This window comes from Varroa destructor, unplaced genomic scaffold, assembly GCF_002443255.2.
Source record: "Varroa destructor unplaced genomic scaffold, Vdes_3.0 BEIS01000001.1, whole genome shotgun sequence".
Lineage (NCBI taxonomy): Eukaryota > Metazoa > Arthropoda > Arachnida > Mesostigmata > Varroidae > Varroa > Varroa destructor.
This window is the reverse complement of record NW_019211454.1, coordinates 61,140,562-61,156,722: the sequence shown is the minus strand read 5'-3', so window position 1 is coordinate 61,156,722 and position 16,161 is coordinate 61,140,562. Positions and strand designations below refer to the sequence as shown.

The 16,161-nt window shown below is 46.4% G+C and overlaps 1 protein-coding gene across 5 annotated transcripts in view; it reads right to left on the bottom strand.

Annotated features, from left to right (window-relative positions):
- The window catches only part of LOC111255248 (uncharacterized), a 171,444-nt gene that overhangs the window by 76,254 nt on the left and 79,029 nt on the right, over positions 1–16,161 (bottom strand). For all 5 annotated transcript variants that reach the window (XM_086987148.1, XM_086987157.1, XM_022817005.2 and 2 more), the window contains exon 3: positions 15,770–15,883. In XM_086987148.1, the coding sequence (XP_086843274.1) occupies positions 15,770–15,883 (114 nt within the window). The remainder of the gene's footprint in view (positions 1–15,769; positions 15,884–16,161) is intronic.

The following is a 16,161-nucleotide window of genomic DNA, read 5'->3' as shown; positions in this document are numbered from 1 at the left end:
GGCGCCGGTAGCGGCGACGCAGGTAAAGCGAGCTACAGTCAGGTGAAAGTTGCTTCTCTGTCTACGGACTAACGAAGGAGACGAGCATCAGACACAGTCACGTTATATTTCCTATGAAACTTTCGAGTTGACACGCATTGTAAATATTAAATCAGTAAACTGGGTGGTCGGTCGACTGTGTGGCCATTCTGCAAATGCGTTAGAATGTGTCTTAGTAAAGAAATAAGACTGTAACGTAAAACTGTTTTGAAGTTGTAACTTGTACACGAAGTTCACGCGAGAAATGAATGTACCCTCAGGAAGAAAACGCCACACCAAAGTAGAAATTACCGCTGCCCAGTAGATATGCTCGGGGAAAAATGTTAGGCTCAAGCTTAAAGTACTTAAATCAACTCAAACGAACAACTTCAGACTTGCAGCATTATGGAGCGTGAAGTTTGCCGTGAACAAATTGTTATATCAAGCGTGTCTACCCGACCGGATTAACAGCTTCATTTATTTATTTTAATGGCAGTGGCCCTCGCGGTGTGTAGAAATCGGCATGCTTGAGCGGACCTAACGGGTTTGGTGATTAATATTATTTCTACATCTGACGACTGCTGGTCACGCTTGTACACATAGAAAAATTCCTCGACAGTCTGTCTATATTATAGATTAACAGCAATGAAGGACTAAACCTGATTTTTACTAGGAAAAGATCGGAACTATTGCATGTTAGGCGCCACCGTACAAATCAGCATACTCTTGTGCAACAGCGATCTACTAGTCATTTAATCAAATAATAGCCCAGAGCCCTCCCCTCCCTAACAGGATCAACATGCACTTCAGTAGCGACGCAGCAACGACCCAGCGTATTAAATAATTGACGGCCATTTCTGCTACCGAATTTCGCTACGTCATCATCGCCAGCTTCACATGAGCCCATTGAATATTGTAAACATAGAAAAGATAGTTTCTGTGCCCCAGCTTGGCATTATCTACATAGGTGTCCTGCATCAAATGGGAATGTTGTGATCCTGCAAGACAGGAAGTGTGCGCTAGTTGACCTCTGCGGAGCGTGGGTAGATGAATCCGACCACGTGTGGGCGCGCGCGATGTCGAACTCGCCGCCGCTGCTGTTCGCCGTTCACCATAACCACTCAGCTGCACCATTAGACGCCCGCTGAGGTAACCGGGCAGAAAATTGACTCGAAACTTTTCCTGCTTCGTTTACTGGCCGGTAATAGAAACCGATCGAGATCTAGTATATGCTACGTGCGGTAAAGTGCTGCGTTCAAATCTGTTTAGATTTCGTTTCTTTTGAACGATGATTGCGGTCGCATCAACTTCGCATAAAACGGCTAAAACGGGGCAGGTACTTGAAAGTTTTAGCCGTCGAACAAGTTGCGTATTGTTTTTCAGAACGAACTTCACAGGTCACTTGGACGGTAAACCACAAATAGGAGGCTTTGGACAGATTGGCACTGTCGTTCCAACCCAACCCGTTGTCACACCCACCGATTGTTCGAGCGGTCAACGGGGACGAGTGTAAAATTGAAACATTTTTCTGCTCTATTGTCTGATGAGGCTGCGAATCGTCGGTGACCAAACGCACAACGGACCAACAACCCCAGGCACCACTTGTTCGCCGTACGGCGTTTTTTTTGTTCAACAGATAGAGCAACCAATAGTAGTAGTAGTATGTTTCGATGCATGCAGTCGGAATCCATACAAAGAGAAATAGATTCAATATCCCCCGAGTGTCACCATTCAGCATGAGCATCGTCGACATCGGCAATGACCAACCAGCTCCATTTTTTGTCGCAGAAAACACACTACTACCGCGCTACCTTTAACGTAGCAAAAGTCATTGGTCAAACTGAACGAACACAGTTAAGATGAACCGAGATAGCGATTACCTCGTGGCCGATCGATGCCAACGGAGCTACAGCAGCAAAACTATGCTATATTTGTGCGTTAGTTGATTTTTTGCCTCTTCGTTACCTGTCGGTCTGCCGGCGAGCGCGAGTGGTTAGCTGTTGGATCCGATGACGCCGCCAGCCGCGTAGACGTCTGACACAGAAACACCGACAGAGCGACGAAGAGAATTAGATCTCGGTCTAGCGGATGGCCGCGGCGAGCGACAATGACCGGGGGCAGCACGGTCAATAATAACGAAGTTGCCAAGTCCATTCCGCGAGAATGCAGACTCGAGCGACAATGAGATTGACGGACAAGAGTGGTCCAGAGGAAAAAATCGACGGAGACGACCTGAAGATAGGCGTAATACTAGATGTAGGAGTAGCAATAGTAGAATTGATTCATCTATGAGACTTGGCACCTTCTGATCAACGCGAATAGGATACGACATTGGACAAAAGTGCAGGACAAAGCAGCCTTTGGCTCCATTTGAAGGAGGCACCGCGCAACAGCACTGTATACTGCAGCGGTTGCCTTCGCCAATTTTCGGTCACTACCAGCCGTGAGAAACAACAGGACCACTTCAACAGCGGGTCACAATCACCGTACAATAACTATCTGCAGCCGCGGCTACCCTGATCGACTGCTTAGCTGTTAGGCCTTCAGAAAAAAACGCGATGGATGGCCCAGTCAGTGGCTTGATAGCTAGCGAGCGTACCAGCGTACTGACACCACAATCTTGACAAGCTACAACTGTTTCTGGCGATGAAACCGTAGCTGGCGGTCACCTGCCGTTTGGAAATGGCGCGAGCATTAATCATAGATTGGTGAAACGTGTTAGAAGTGGTCAACTTCTAATGAACAGCATAACCTCAATTGTCTAGCTCGCTTGAGGCTTTTTTTATTTATTAGGCTTTCATTATTATTATTATTATTGATGGTTTGGGGCTTCCGGTATTAGCCAGATGCAGGACAACAACTATAACAGACTGACTAACTAAATACGTTTATGAACGTTGCTCTAATATGCGATTTTATACCATAAATCTATTGAATCAATGAACGTCAGCCACTGAACATTCATCATTCAAGTTACCCATTTTTCCGTCCTAAAAAACACCTGTAAAAGCAGTTCGCGAATGTTTAGCGACCCAGAATCTTGTACATACAATAAATCGATGTATTTGGGGCGCATATATAATGAAATGAATCATTAGTTGAGAGGTCTTAATCAACAATCTTTTCCCAATATCATCTAAATTTCCGTTTATTTACCCTGTCGATACGTGCGAGACATGTTGATAGTATTCTATGCCTGGTACACTTTCATTTTGTACATAGCTCCCAATCAGTTCGGATCATCACCATTAGCCTATGATGACCCTGGGCAAACCAATGACAGGACTGGCTTAAATCGATGCGTCGAAAGTTCGACATCGACGGACACTTAGAGAGCATACCGCCATCATAATAGATCGAACAGGCGTACACGTGCAACTCTACGTACACAGGACAGCGGCATGTGTTGTCTCACTACGGGACGCATTCGTGGCCTATCTGTCTCGCAGACCTCAACGCTTTCCCCAGTTCTTTGATGATATTTAGGCCGCTTCCGTTGTCTAATGAACTCAATCCGTTTCGACTTTTCGAAAATTGTTAGTTCTATCGCCGGCAAAACAATGCCGATAGTGCTATTAACAGTGGAATGGGTTGCCAATACAACGCCGGATGGATCCGATAGCCAATGTCCCATTTTATAACATAATATAGTACATAGGATTCGTCAGTTTCCTTCTCTTTCCTTAGCGACTGAATGTAAATCGGCCGCTGCATCCAAAGCGCAGGCCGAAGTGATCGTACAAGCCCGTCTGTAGTAGCTACGACTATCCCCCATCCGGCAGACAGCAAAGGCAGAGCGCGTCGAAGACATGTCTATCATAGATGCCGTTGTCACTGTAGCTGTTGTTGTTGTTGTTGAGATATGAAGATAATCATCATCGTCATCAACAACAACAGCAGCAGCAGCAGCAGCATTATCGGTGCATTGTCCTTCTAGGAGGCGATCAGTCGCGCCACGGATTTCCCCTATAGTTTTGAGATATGCAGACGCTGCTGAGTTGCTGGCAAAGGCATAGGCTAGTCGCAGGTCTAAAGTTGCTGGCGGTGACCTGGGAGTGCGGCGACTGTTGCCGCTGCTGTTACTGCTGTGGGGTAGTAGCAAGGTCTGCAGGTTATCTGGAGCCGCAGCCGAGAACGAACTCCTCCCGTCAAAATCCGTTCTTCATGTCCGCATTCATTGAGATTAGACCAGAGACTGGGTGGCTACTGGGGCATGGAGTCAACGGAATGTGACCAGGATGAAATGATACCCGATGACAATGCATGTTGGCCGCACCACAAATCGACAGGCGTATCTACGCAGACATAAGATAAGGCAATACTGATAGCGTCTCACTGGCTTAATTCATAACGACGAATATATTGATGATGGTTTGTTCGTACGTTCAACAGGCGGGTTCGCCGCGCGGTCTGGGCGCACGAGAGACGCGCTGTTCCGCGAACTAACTTGTTCTTGAATATGTGGCCAATAATATCGATTGCGATGGCATATTTTCTAGTGGAGTGGTGTGGTTTTTTCCTCTTTCCTGATGGTTCGTGCGTTTTGGGAAAAAAAAAATTATACGAACTTAACCGAAAATGTGCCTTTTGTTAGCTGTTGCAGACTTGTTCGAATTTTTTTTTATATACGTAAATAGTCAGGATCTTGGCTCCGGCCTGCATTCCTTGCTTCGGCGCTTGGACGCGTTCGCGGTGTAAGACAACACGACAAAAAAGCAATAGAAAAAGCCGACAACATTGAGCACTACCAGTAGAAGTAATAGTAGTCAATGATCTTTGCGCATTACAGCACTACTACAGACACTTTAGGGCGGTTCAGTGTTGGCTGTCAAAATCGAGGGTGGCGAGGTTTAGCTCTTGAAACTCAAAAAAGCCGCCGCCTTTGAAAGGACACCGCGATTGTGTGCGAGTTGTAATCCGGCGTTCTGGTCAAACCTCCAGCCCCCATTTTAGTGAGGTTTAGCATTGCCGGCAGCTCCAGTAGGCCTGGACCTCCCTATCAGTCAACGCACTACCCATCTTATGCACTCGACTGTTGGTGATTCCTGACTGAAATGACGCACCGCTATACCTCTTCTGCTGCTGCGGTACTTCCTGAACCTAAAGTTCAGGCAGCCCGACACCACTGCTTAGGAAGTATGGAGGCAACAGTAACTAGCGCTAGTGCACAGCACGCAAAGCGTCGAAGAAACCATTTAGTTTATCGCCTCGCTACCGAAAGCGTAGCCGAAAAAAAGCGGTATCTGAAATCCGAGCCGCTACTGCGCCATGAGCGCCAGACTGTGACCTCAGCTATGGTATACAAGTAACTCGCTGGCTGTGCCTACTATGGATTGGTTGCAGGCTAGCTAAAGACCCAGACTGCGTCTGCCCAACCGGATCAGGACAGGTTCTGATCTCGCTCCAATCCTCTGGCGGACCGCAGGTTCTGTATGGAGAATCAATGAACAGAACAGAACGAGCTGAAAGCTGGTGTCGTCTACACAGGAGACAAACGATAGAACAATTGCTTCGATTCCAATGTGTATACGGACTCTAACTGCCGCCATCGAGGTGGTTACCGATCGCAGCAGAAAGTACAACGACGAATGAACAATATCTAACCTATACATGTTTATTGTCTAGCTATACAACGGCTAAGGTAACTATAGACGATTTGTTGACCACGTATGCGTTTTCTATATATATACAACAGAGCTTGCTAATATATTGAATAGATTTTAGTGTTTGAAAGGGTAGGTGTTAATTGTAGTTTATTAACAGGTTTTAGAGCGTTTAGCATTAAAAATCAGGAAGGAAAAGTACAAATACTAGTAACCTTAGTGTCTAGGTACACATGAAATGGGTCTAATTATGGCAACGATATTCTGAACTATACATGGTACAGGGCACGAACAATACTGGCTTCGTCGGAGATCGATCAGTACGATTAGACCGGCTGACAATAGATAGACCTCTTAAGGAAACAAGTACGTGCATATTGCGTAATCTTTTTTAAGTTGCTTGATGTCTGTGTTACAAACAGGTTTCACCATGGTATCGCTATGCGCCACTCACAAAAAATCATCCCAAGTAGTATCGCCGACAATTACGAAAGTAGGTTACGATGTGCCATCATAATGATACCTACAATCAACGGAGGTATCTCGACTAGCTTTTTGCGTGGACACAGGGTACTTATGCAAAGCTTCAGGAAGACCTCTACTGGTCGGTCAACTTCAAAGTTGTCCCACGCAACTGTGCATCTTACTTAAGCACGATGTGTTTGCAAAATGACTAGGAAGGCAGCGTCCAACACTACACAACAACAGGTTTAAACCATTAGCTCTCCGATTCGCGTCTAACAAAGGAGCAAACGGCAGCGGAACGATTCTTCGGCAGAATCAGTCAATTCTTCACCGCGTAGACCACAGCAGACAGCAGTGGACCTATCCGCAGATTCATTCCCAAACGACGCAGAGATTAGTCTCGTGCCTGACCCGTTTGCTGTGTCGTCCAGTTCGACCCGTTCGGACTGCAGTCGTCATCGCCATCGCTGCCGCCACTTTCGTCTCAAAGAACGGCTAAGACTTCAAGGCGCGACGAACTTCACGTCTCGAAAGCAACTCTATGCTTTCTCTCTCTTTCTCAATCGAGATTGCATTGAGACTACTACCTTTAGAGATCCTCTAAACGAGAGAATGGAAAGACGCTGGGGAACAGACGGGGTGGGTTGAGATGCTCTCCGTTACGCCGTATGAGCACAATCCGCGCCAGAGCGGTGAATACACGTAAATGTATGTTGTATAGTGAGTCGTGCTATCGAATACCACAAATCTACTTACTAATAGCCAGCGTATTACCGTGAGATGCACGAGTCTCCAATAGCGTATAGCTTTTACAAAGCTTCTTCGAATTCTATCCGCTGGCTGGTGAGGCAGCAGGCTGGCTCCATATTGGCCACTGTACACGTTCAATATCTATACGAAAGCGATCACGCATAAGTAGCTGCGCAGAGAACGACGGTCTATGGCACTGACTCTATAGAGCTATAATGCAACTAACCTGTACATATATTGTAATATATATATAGTGCCGGCAGCGCATTAAGTACGCCTGAAGGCGCCGCCTCCCACCTGGGGCATGATACGTTATAGCTCATATACCGTATAGCAACCTCTATGAACTAACTTGCAAAGCTATGAAGTAGTGAAGCATTGAACAGGCAGGCAGCCAGGTAGGCAAGACACTGTAGCACTGCTTGCTTCGGCTACCGCAAGCCACCACACTCTAGCCAGGCGCCGTATGTGTGACTTCGATGTTGCAACCTGTAGCAGCTTATAGCGCTCCCCTTCACACAACGACGATCCAGCGATATTCCATGCTGCTGGGGCACAGGTTCCTGTTCAGGCATGTGCTGTTATCCAACTACCACTACCACTAGAACGCATCGTCCCGCAATCAATGAATTTCTTTGCAGCCCCCGTAGTCGCAGCAAAGGCGGCGGCCGCAGTAGCAGTAGTACCTGTGCATGCAGCACAATGCGCCCACTACCTCCGGCTACTGCGGGACTATCCGGGGGACGCAGGCTGGCGGGGATCGGCCGAGGGCTGCTACTACTGGAGAAGCTTGCACGGCGCTGCTGCTGCTACAGTCTCCTCCCCGCCCTCCGACCCTGTCGTCCTGCTCCCCCAGCTCATTCTATGTAAACGGCTGCCTATGAGTACGTTCTTCCATTGCTACTGCGGCCGACATTGAAGCTCCGAAAGCCTGTGTTACTTGATGTGAGTTGGGACGGGCGGTGATACGAGTGCTCTCTGGAGCATGGAAGACAAATCATAGCTGCTCATTACCTTGCTCTCGTGAAATAGGGAAAGATCAAGAGGGCCTCGAGGAACGGACAGAGCGAGGAAGACAGGGGGACGAGCGGGCAGCTAGTTCGGAGTTTGTGAGTCGTGCAGCTGAGAGAGCTGCGGCTACCGGGTAGCCACGCAGGCTTTGTCTTGCAGCTTGGCTTGCAGGACGGACCTTTCCTATTGCTTTCACAAGGAGTCAGAACGATAGAACACAAAGCTATTCCTCGGATCTCGGGAATGGGATGAAGTGAACGCGAGCAAACGCCAATCGCTACCAGCAGCAGTCGAGGAACAGAATGAAAGGGAAAGAAACCGGTGAGGGGAGCATTTTCAGAAATTTATAGAGACCCCTTCCTTGACGTCCAACTTCCCCTTATCACAGCCTCTACCCCAAGGCTCCACACGATGCTATACATATTGCTAATGCCGTCCGGACTATTCGTTCTTAGCCATCGAACGAGCGATAGAGAGTCGGTCGCGTTTCGTACTCGGGCCAAAGCTGGAGTGTGAAGCAGGTGTGAGTAATACGAAACCTTTATGACACCTTATTGCCATCTACCCAGGAGAAGCACTTCATTAGAGTGGCGGAGCGGCGAAAACACGATACATCGGGTCGACGGTGAGCGCGACGACCGCTGATTCTGATGAACGGAGATCTGCGCACAGTGTAGACTGCGCATGAGAGGACTTGGTACTGCCTTCCCGGTGGAAGCAGGTAGTCGCACGTTGGTGTAAAGGGAGAGAAAAATACAGATAGAAGAAGAGAGAGGAAAAAACCCGCTGGATATAGTCAAAGTCATCTAACTGTTGGCTACACAGATACTGCTTCAACATCTTTAAATAAGTCGACGAGACTGACTAGTTGGAAAGCAATTCATGAGATAAGGGACTGGTCAGCTTGATCCTGCCTGAGGAGGCCGTATCACACTGTTCCTACTTCTAAGGGTTATAAGCAGCGGAATACAAGGGGTCAATTGATGCTTCTCAAGCTAGCAAAGGTCCTCGGGCTTTGAAATGATCGCAAACGAATTTCAACCCATTCAGGCGATACACAAGTAATAAACGATCGCAATTAAGAAACGACCTGCTATAATGATATAATAGTATATGTGAAAAATATTTATTTTTGGAGTTTGTGTGATTTTTCGGTCTCGTTGTTCTTGTCAAATACGACTTTCTAACAGAAACCAAGTTTGTTTATGTAGAATCACTAGCTGTGTAATATGCTTAAAGCCTCTAGATATTTCAAACTAGTCGAAAGTATATTCGTGTTTGTAGGATACTTATTTACTTCGAAGAAATCGTTGCCTGATCTAGGACGCTTTGTGCATCATACGAACTAACGGAACGATCATAGGGTTGATCAGTTGTCTTCTGAATGTAGCTACTTTCTGCAAGCAACCTTAAAGGGAACTCCCAGCCCATTACAAGTTTGGGTAAAGTTGAACCTAGAAAGTGGCCCAAAACAAAATCAGCTACAAGCTCTTTGGTGGATTAGTCTTGTTTCGCGCACCGCTATATGAGTTCCCTCTGTTTAGCGCGTTCACCGACTCTCGTTTGGATCGGACTTTGATCTCTGTTTCAGTCTGAATTGCCTCTAAATTGGAAATGATAAATGATACTCTTCGCAAGTTGCAACTCACCATACAACTTCGTCACTCTCCCAGTCCCCTAAAATGGGCGCATACATACACGCGGGCATATATATCTACGTTCTATTTTTCTTAGCTGGGCTACCGTCCTATAGGTTGCTTATTTTCATTTGGCCTCGGAATCGATACCTCCGCTTCGGTATTCGACCTGCCACCGCCCTGCGTGACCGGGAGTGACATTGTCGCGGCGGCCCGCATGGCATCAAGCTAGCATGTAGTACAGGATCCCGTTGTAGGAGGAAGTCTTCAGAAGTGACTCAGGCAAAACGAAGAACGAGATGAAGGACGTTAATTCGAGCGGATGCCATCCGATGGTGTACAGGCTTGTAAACTTACCTGTAATTCAAAACGAACTCGTTATGCAACTGTAATAGGCGGCTACCTAACGTGGGGTCAACGATCACACTGAGAATAAACGCTGGGACCTACTGCTAACGTTAATCTGATGCTGCAGAGGACGACATGAACCAGGCCATAGCACCGCCAGTGAAGTCAATGATCCCATCCCATGGTTTGGATGTTTGCAGGCGATAATATTCTGAGAAACTCTACCCAGTCACCTACTAAAAAATCCAGACTAAGAAAAGCTAAATGTCATAATACTTTTTATACGTAGCTTTCAGATCGTCTAGAATCATAATGGATAATATCGGGTGAGAATATGTTAGTAACGTTTGCAAGCGTTTTTAATGTAATAGAGACTTTATGTAAAATAGAAGTTTTTAGCCATCTCCATATACATACACATCATTATTTACAAAACAAGACACATCATCGAGTAATTACAGGAACAGCTAGGAATATATTACATGTGCAGTTCCAGGAGGATTCAGGCTGCGTACGCTTTGTACTAGAATATTGTTAAAAGTGTCGCTCAAAGAGAACATCCGTTTCGCTCCCACCCGTTTTCTCTAGACAGTGCTTTCATCAGTGGAGTAGGAGAGGTTCTTTATGTGACAATTAGTGTTTTGCCTATTCCTCTACTTTTTTCCGTAGTAGTATAGTAAGGATATTCGCGGCTAGCGCCGGCGAAGCGGCCACTGGGTTGTGCTTCTTTCTCGTTGCGGTACCATTGCTTCTTCTACGGACGAAGCCAATTCAAGCGTAAAACCATCCATATGGAAGCAAATGATTCCAATCTGAATGTCCATACAACGGGGTACAAAGTGATGCATTTAGCTCGACCACACCGGAGGAGAGTCGTCGCTGGGTCCTAGCGGCAATAGCAAATAAACGGTACCAGCAAATGGAGTTCCCTACGCGTCTCGATGATACGATACGTGAAACAGCTGACATGACACTAGTACCTTCATGCGATGCTCACAACGGATCTGACAAACAATTGACGTTAGCTCACTCGAAACATAGCATTGTATAGAAAAGAACAGCAAGAATTGCTCGTTCTAGTGCCCAAGTCCTACAAGTGCGACACGCTCCTCGCCTGTTCGACAAGTTAGCACGTGACATCTCAAACAAAGATAATCTCAATCAGGCTCATTACTTCAGCCCACACTGTGTTCGGAGCGACTAAACCAATTTGGCCTCGAAGGTTTACCGAGTTCTAAAGTAAATGTATTTTTTTAAAACACAAGAATTCCCATTCATTTATCCGACTTCACTCCAAATTCGGGATCCGAATAGATAAATGTCGAGCACTGCCAGCAGTTATTGTTAACTATTTGTACTTAGACTGTTCTCCTCATTGTAGCCAAACGCCGTCGAATAGGTGATATTCAATCTGTTTTTTTGCTTCTCGTGGAACCGTTCGGATAAATTTCGTGCTTTATTCGTTTTTTTTTTTTGGCACACGATGCCGTCAGTAAGCCGCTAACAATGACTTCTAGCTCTGATTGTTGTTGTCCTTCTTTGCTTTTTGCAGTGATTGTAGATTCGAAAGCAGATCTAACGGTTCTAGTTAAAGTTTGCGCCGCTGCCGGTCTCGTGCATGCGCGAGAATCGGAAGCTGCGGCAGAAAGATGGCGTAAAATAGACTACTACCGTAATACCTATATCGGGGTTCTTCTTAACTATTCAATCACTTACTTGATCTGCTAATGTTAATGATGGAAGGCGGCCGCAGCAGTAGGCGAGTAAAGATATCATGCCAGTGACTGCGGCTACACCGTTGGCGGTTCTACATTCTCATAATTTGTCAATGACCAGTTCCTTGTCGCGGTGTCGGTAGATCCGGCTTTGCTAAAAAGTGCTGCCGTTGTCGTAATCGTAGACCCGCTAACGTCTCTAACATGGCCTTCTGGACGCCGTCTCCAAGCGCGCACCGTGTTAGTTCTGTCTGTCTATCTAAAAGTAGTTCTATTTGTTCGCTCGATGCCGGTCTAGCTAGTTTCTTGTTCTTTTGTGAAGTTGCCGCCTGGAACACATATGGGCTTCGCCCCGTATTCCGCCATTTTCTCTCTTCCTCACCAACTCCCGGCCGGCCCGCCAGTAGGTACCACTGCTGCCGAATCTCGCACTCCGCTGCTTACTTCCCCTTGCAGCTGTGGTTCGAAAAGAAAAACTCGGTAGAAGACACAGGTTTGTTGGCGCTCCGCCTCTGTCTCTATTATTTTCGGTCCCGTAGTTGTTCCACCTTGACAGAATGTTCCGCTGGTGGGAAATTTAACAATCCTACTACTAGTAGTTCCACTATAAACGCACTGTAGAGCAAACTGGTGCCGTCGATGTCGCTGCATAGCAATGAATATGATTGGCAGAACAAAGGGGGAAGATTTGTCTCTTGTACTGTCTTCTTTATTACTAGCTCAAGCAGCAGCGACGCGTTGCTGGGGCTGTCCATGAGTACGAATTGTGTCCCAAGCGGCTCTCGCCTGTGATCATTGACTCATTTACTCGTATGATCTCCGTGGTACCATGCAACCGAGCAAGTCCAGGCAAGCTGTTGCGAAGCCGCTACTAGTGGCATGCACACACACCCAGCCTTGGCAAGGAAGATGCAGGCGTTGACAAGACCGACACTCAGACGGACGTCGCCGCAGCAAAAGTGATACATCTATACCTAGCATTTTGCCGTCTGATTACCACGATCATCTTGATTAACCAACGGAGCGATCCTATATCTACCAAATCCAAAAACTATATATAATAGACTTTTCTTCACCTACTTCCAAAGCACCGTAGCTAAAATTTGGAGAGATGATAAATTGTAAAAGAGCTTGTCAAGTATTCGCGAATATCAAAGCTGCGCCGTTGAGCCACTAGTAATAATTAAGTGCTATATTAGAAATCTATACTGCGTAGTCATAATTATGTCATACTTAGTAGAGTTTCCGTTCAGGTCAACATAGATAAGTATCGGTGGACCTATATATGGCGGCCTTGCAAACAACCACAGTCATCTGCAACAGCTATTTATATTATAAGACAATTGTTTCCGCCAATGTATACTAGACGCTAACGGTGCAAAAAGCGTACGGAAGCGCCGTTTCCGAGGCACACAAACAAAAACAACAGCACCTCGCTCACGCTTCGTATAACCCCTATGCCTACCTGCAACGGGTCAACTCTACCGACACTTGCCGCAATCGAAAAATGAACAATAATAAAGTTATTAGGAGGTGAAATGGATCTCATCCGCTCTTTTAGTGGCAATTCCTCATGCCATTTAGATGATAGGTCTCAGTGTCTTGTTACCTTTAATAGATGCCGCCATACTGATAGACCCGGACGGGCCCATGGAAGCGTCATGTGTATAAACGCTACAGGATGAGCCGGCTTGCAAATGCCGCACTCAAATATAGCGCCTTGCATGTAGCGCGTTTATGGTGCTCGGTTTCCATTCAGCGGCTAGCGGCAACCGCCAATCCTATCTGGCTTCTTCCATTACATGGCTAGTTCGGTGTTTACAGTCTCCTGTCCTGTCTCCCGCAACGTCATCTGCTGGGGAAAAGTCTCATTTGGCGCGCACAAACAGTTGAATTTCTCGACGAGGGTGTATATTGCTTTGCATAGGCGCAATGGCGGAAATGCAGATGAATCGGGTAGTTGTGGGAGAAGCGGATGTGTCGTTTATCTGTTCAATTCGATCGAAGCAAACATCGATTGTTTTCACTGCTTTTAGCTGTGTTTATATAACTAAAGGAAAAAAAAAGCGGGATTTTCAATTCACTATAAGAAGCCTCTGCAACTGCACTACAGCTCCAACCCATGCCTAATAAGTCCCTCTAAGCAGTTTCGGGCTATGGGCGGAAAAAACAAGTTCTTCGACATGGGACAATAATAAAAAAACATCGGTCTTTTTGTTGTTTTTCAGTGTATGGTTGGAATTGTCAGCGTCAGTCAGCAAACACAGCTCAAAACAGCGTTACGGAAGAACTGAGATGCGTGAGCACAAACCTGCACGCGGGCACCCAGCCGCTCCTATTGTCATGGTCACATACATCCATATCACATGATCAGGGTAAAACCGTCAGAAAATCAGTGCACAAATGAACAACAGAGACGGGCAGAAGGCCATTGAGTGAAGGAATACAAAGAGTGATGCACCTACGACTTATACTGCTTTGTTCTGATGGGCCACTCCCTCTTTGTCTCATTGATGGTGATAGCAGCTATTTCAAAGCTGTCCTACTCACATTTGTCCGGCCCGGCCTCGTTCCGGAGATGGACTCTGAAGACCGAATGCTGGTCGTCGTTGCTACTGGCAGTGTTTCAGTTGCTCCCAGCGATGAGCGGCGGCGGTAGCCGCGAACACGATGACGGTTTAAGGGTGCCGACGAAATCGGCACGAATAGAAACTAAGGCTTCTGGCCGTTATCACTATGCAGTGGTATAATATACCGCTATGCTAGTATGTAGCCTCTTTTATGGAGAGTTCAGATGCCTTCTCGAAAAATCAAAGGCGCCGCTCAGCGGAAGCACGCGCTGTCGGACTCTCCGTTCAGGCTACAGCATCAACGGTTCCAGTAGCACTATCCGCCATCCTCCGAACAAGCTGGAGCTGACAAATAGTCTAACTTGATTCCTGTTGCTCACTTGTTTTCCGCTCTCCACCCACCAATTTCCAGGGTTACTAAATACTCTGTTGCTGTTGCTACCGTTATTGTTGGTCCCGTTCTATCAAAGCCTGTATTGTGATGTCTATTGGAACGCAGTGTTGAGACGGGACAAATGCCTGCAGACAGTATGGGCAAAGGTTCTAGTTCCCAGGTCTCCATTCAAGCCCTAGAAAAAATAGCAGCGGCAGTAGTTTTAGCCCGGATAATCACACTTTTGCATTTCTTACTACTAAGGCTCTTTCGTCGTTTCGGTGGCTTACCATCGAGAGTCCGTGATGTCTTCCTCGCTCCTAGGAGCGCCCTGGCAGCACCGCAAGTGTTAGACAAGCGACCACGCTATCGGTGGCAGGCATAATGAGATGCTTGGCAAACGTATCGGTATCTATCCTCGCATAGAAACTATTCGTTCAGCGCTGTTTTACTGCTGCTGCTACCGCCGCCGTAGCGTTCTATCTATGGAGGAACTCATGATACAGCTTTCGGTACGATGGCCTAGCAATTTCCATGCAGCTGTCAAGAGGCCTTAGGGGGCCTACAATGATCTAGCTGCTGCTCAAAGGTTCATAGCCAGCAAGCTTTTACTTTTGCTTTTCGCTCTTATTGATCCTATTATTGTAATGATCAACATAATTCTATAGCCCATAGACTGTTATGGGTCCATCATAGGATATTCGCAGTGGAGAGCTGTGAAAATAATCGAAGTAACACGCGTATCTAAATAAGCCTACCCATTGCTTACTCTGCCACTTGAAGAACCGCCACTAGCAACGTGCTTAAACAACTGATATTAAAGTTGAACTCAAACTAAACTTGTGAAATATTAACGAGCCAATCAGGTTAGTAGCTTGGTGGAAAGAACTAAGTGGCTCTGAGCATGGTCACTTGCTTAGGCGATTTCATAATTAAAGTGCTACTCTGTTAACAGTACACAGGTCTCAGTGATACATGTGTGTAGTGAGCCGAACGCTCGGAACTTCATCAGTCCACGAAGTATTGAAGTACTGATTTTCTGTATATTTCGCCATCAAATTTCGTTCTACAGAGAATCTGCAGCCTATGCGAAAGCCAAATCGTTCGTTGCTAACCTTGTAGCGGCTGAGACACTTGGTAGTAAGTGATATTTTTAATGTCCTTTAAGAACGAGGAATCTGTTTGCAAGACTGGTAGAACAACACGCTGCTCGTCATATTTCCCGCCACCGCGTTTACCATTCGATGTAAAATAAAACGTGCAAGCATTTCCAGCGTACCATTTTTGTCGTCCTGGGAAGAAGCATCCTCGGGACTGGAAGCGCCCAGATTTGGTGCTCCTCTCCATGCCCAGCCTTCGGCTAAGTAGGGCGATGTTAGAAGTCCACTTGAATCTGCAACGAATGTACAAGACATCAATCGAATACCAGGAATTATAAAACTAGCAAAGTTGACTGCGAAAATAAACCAACAATATTGGCTATGTCAACCCTCCTACAAGAGAATGGCTATATTGTATAGACTAATATTTGACAAAGTTACTCCACATCAAAAACAATCACTCATGTGTATAATCAGCGCCGTCCTGCTCGACCGTGTAAATGATTATGTAGGAATAATTAAATTTTCTGAAGAACTCGGAGGAGCAGGCAGGATGCCAAATCCATAATAT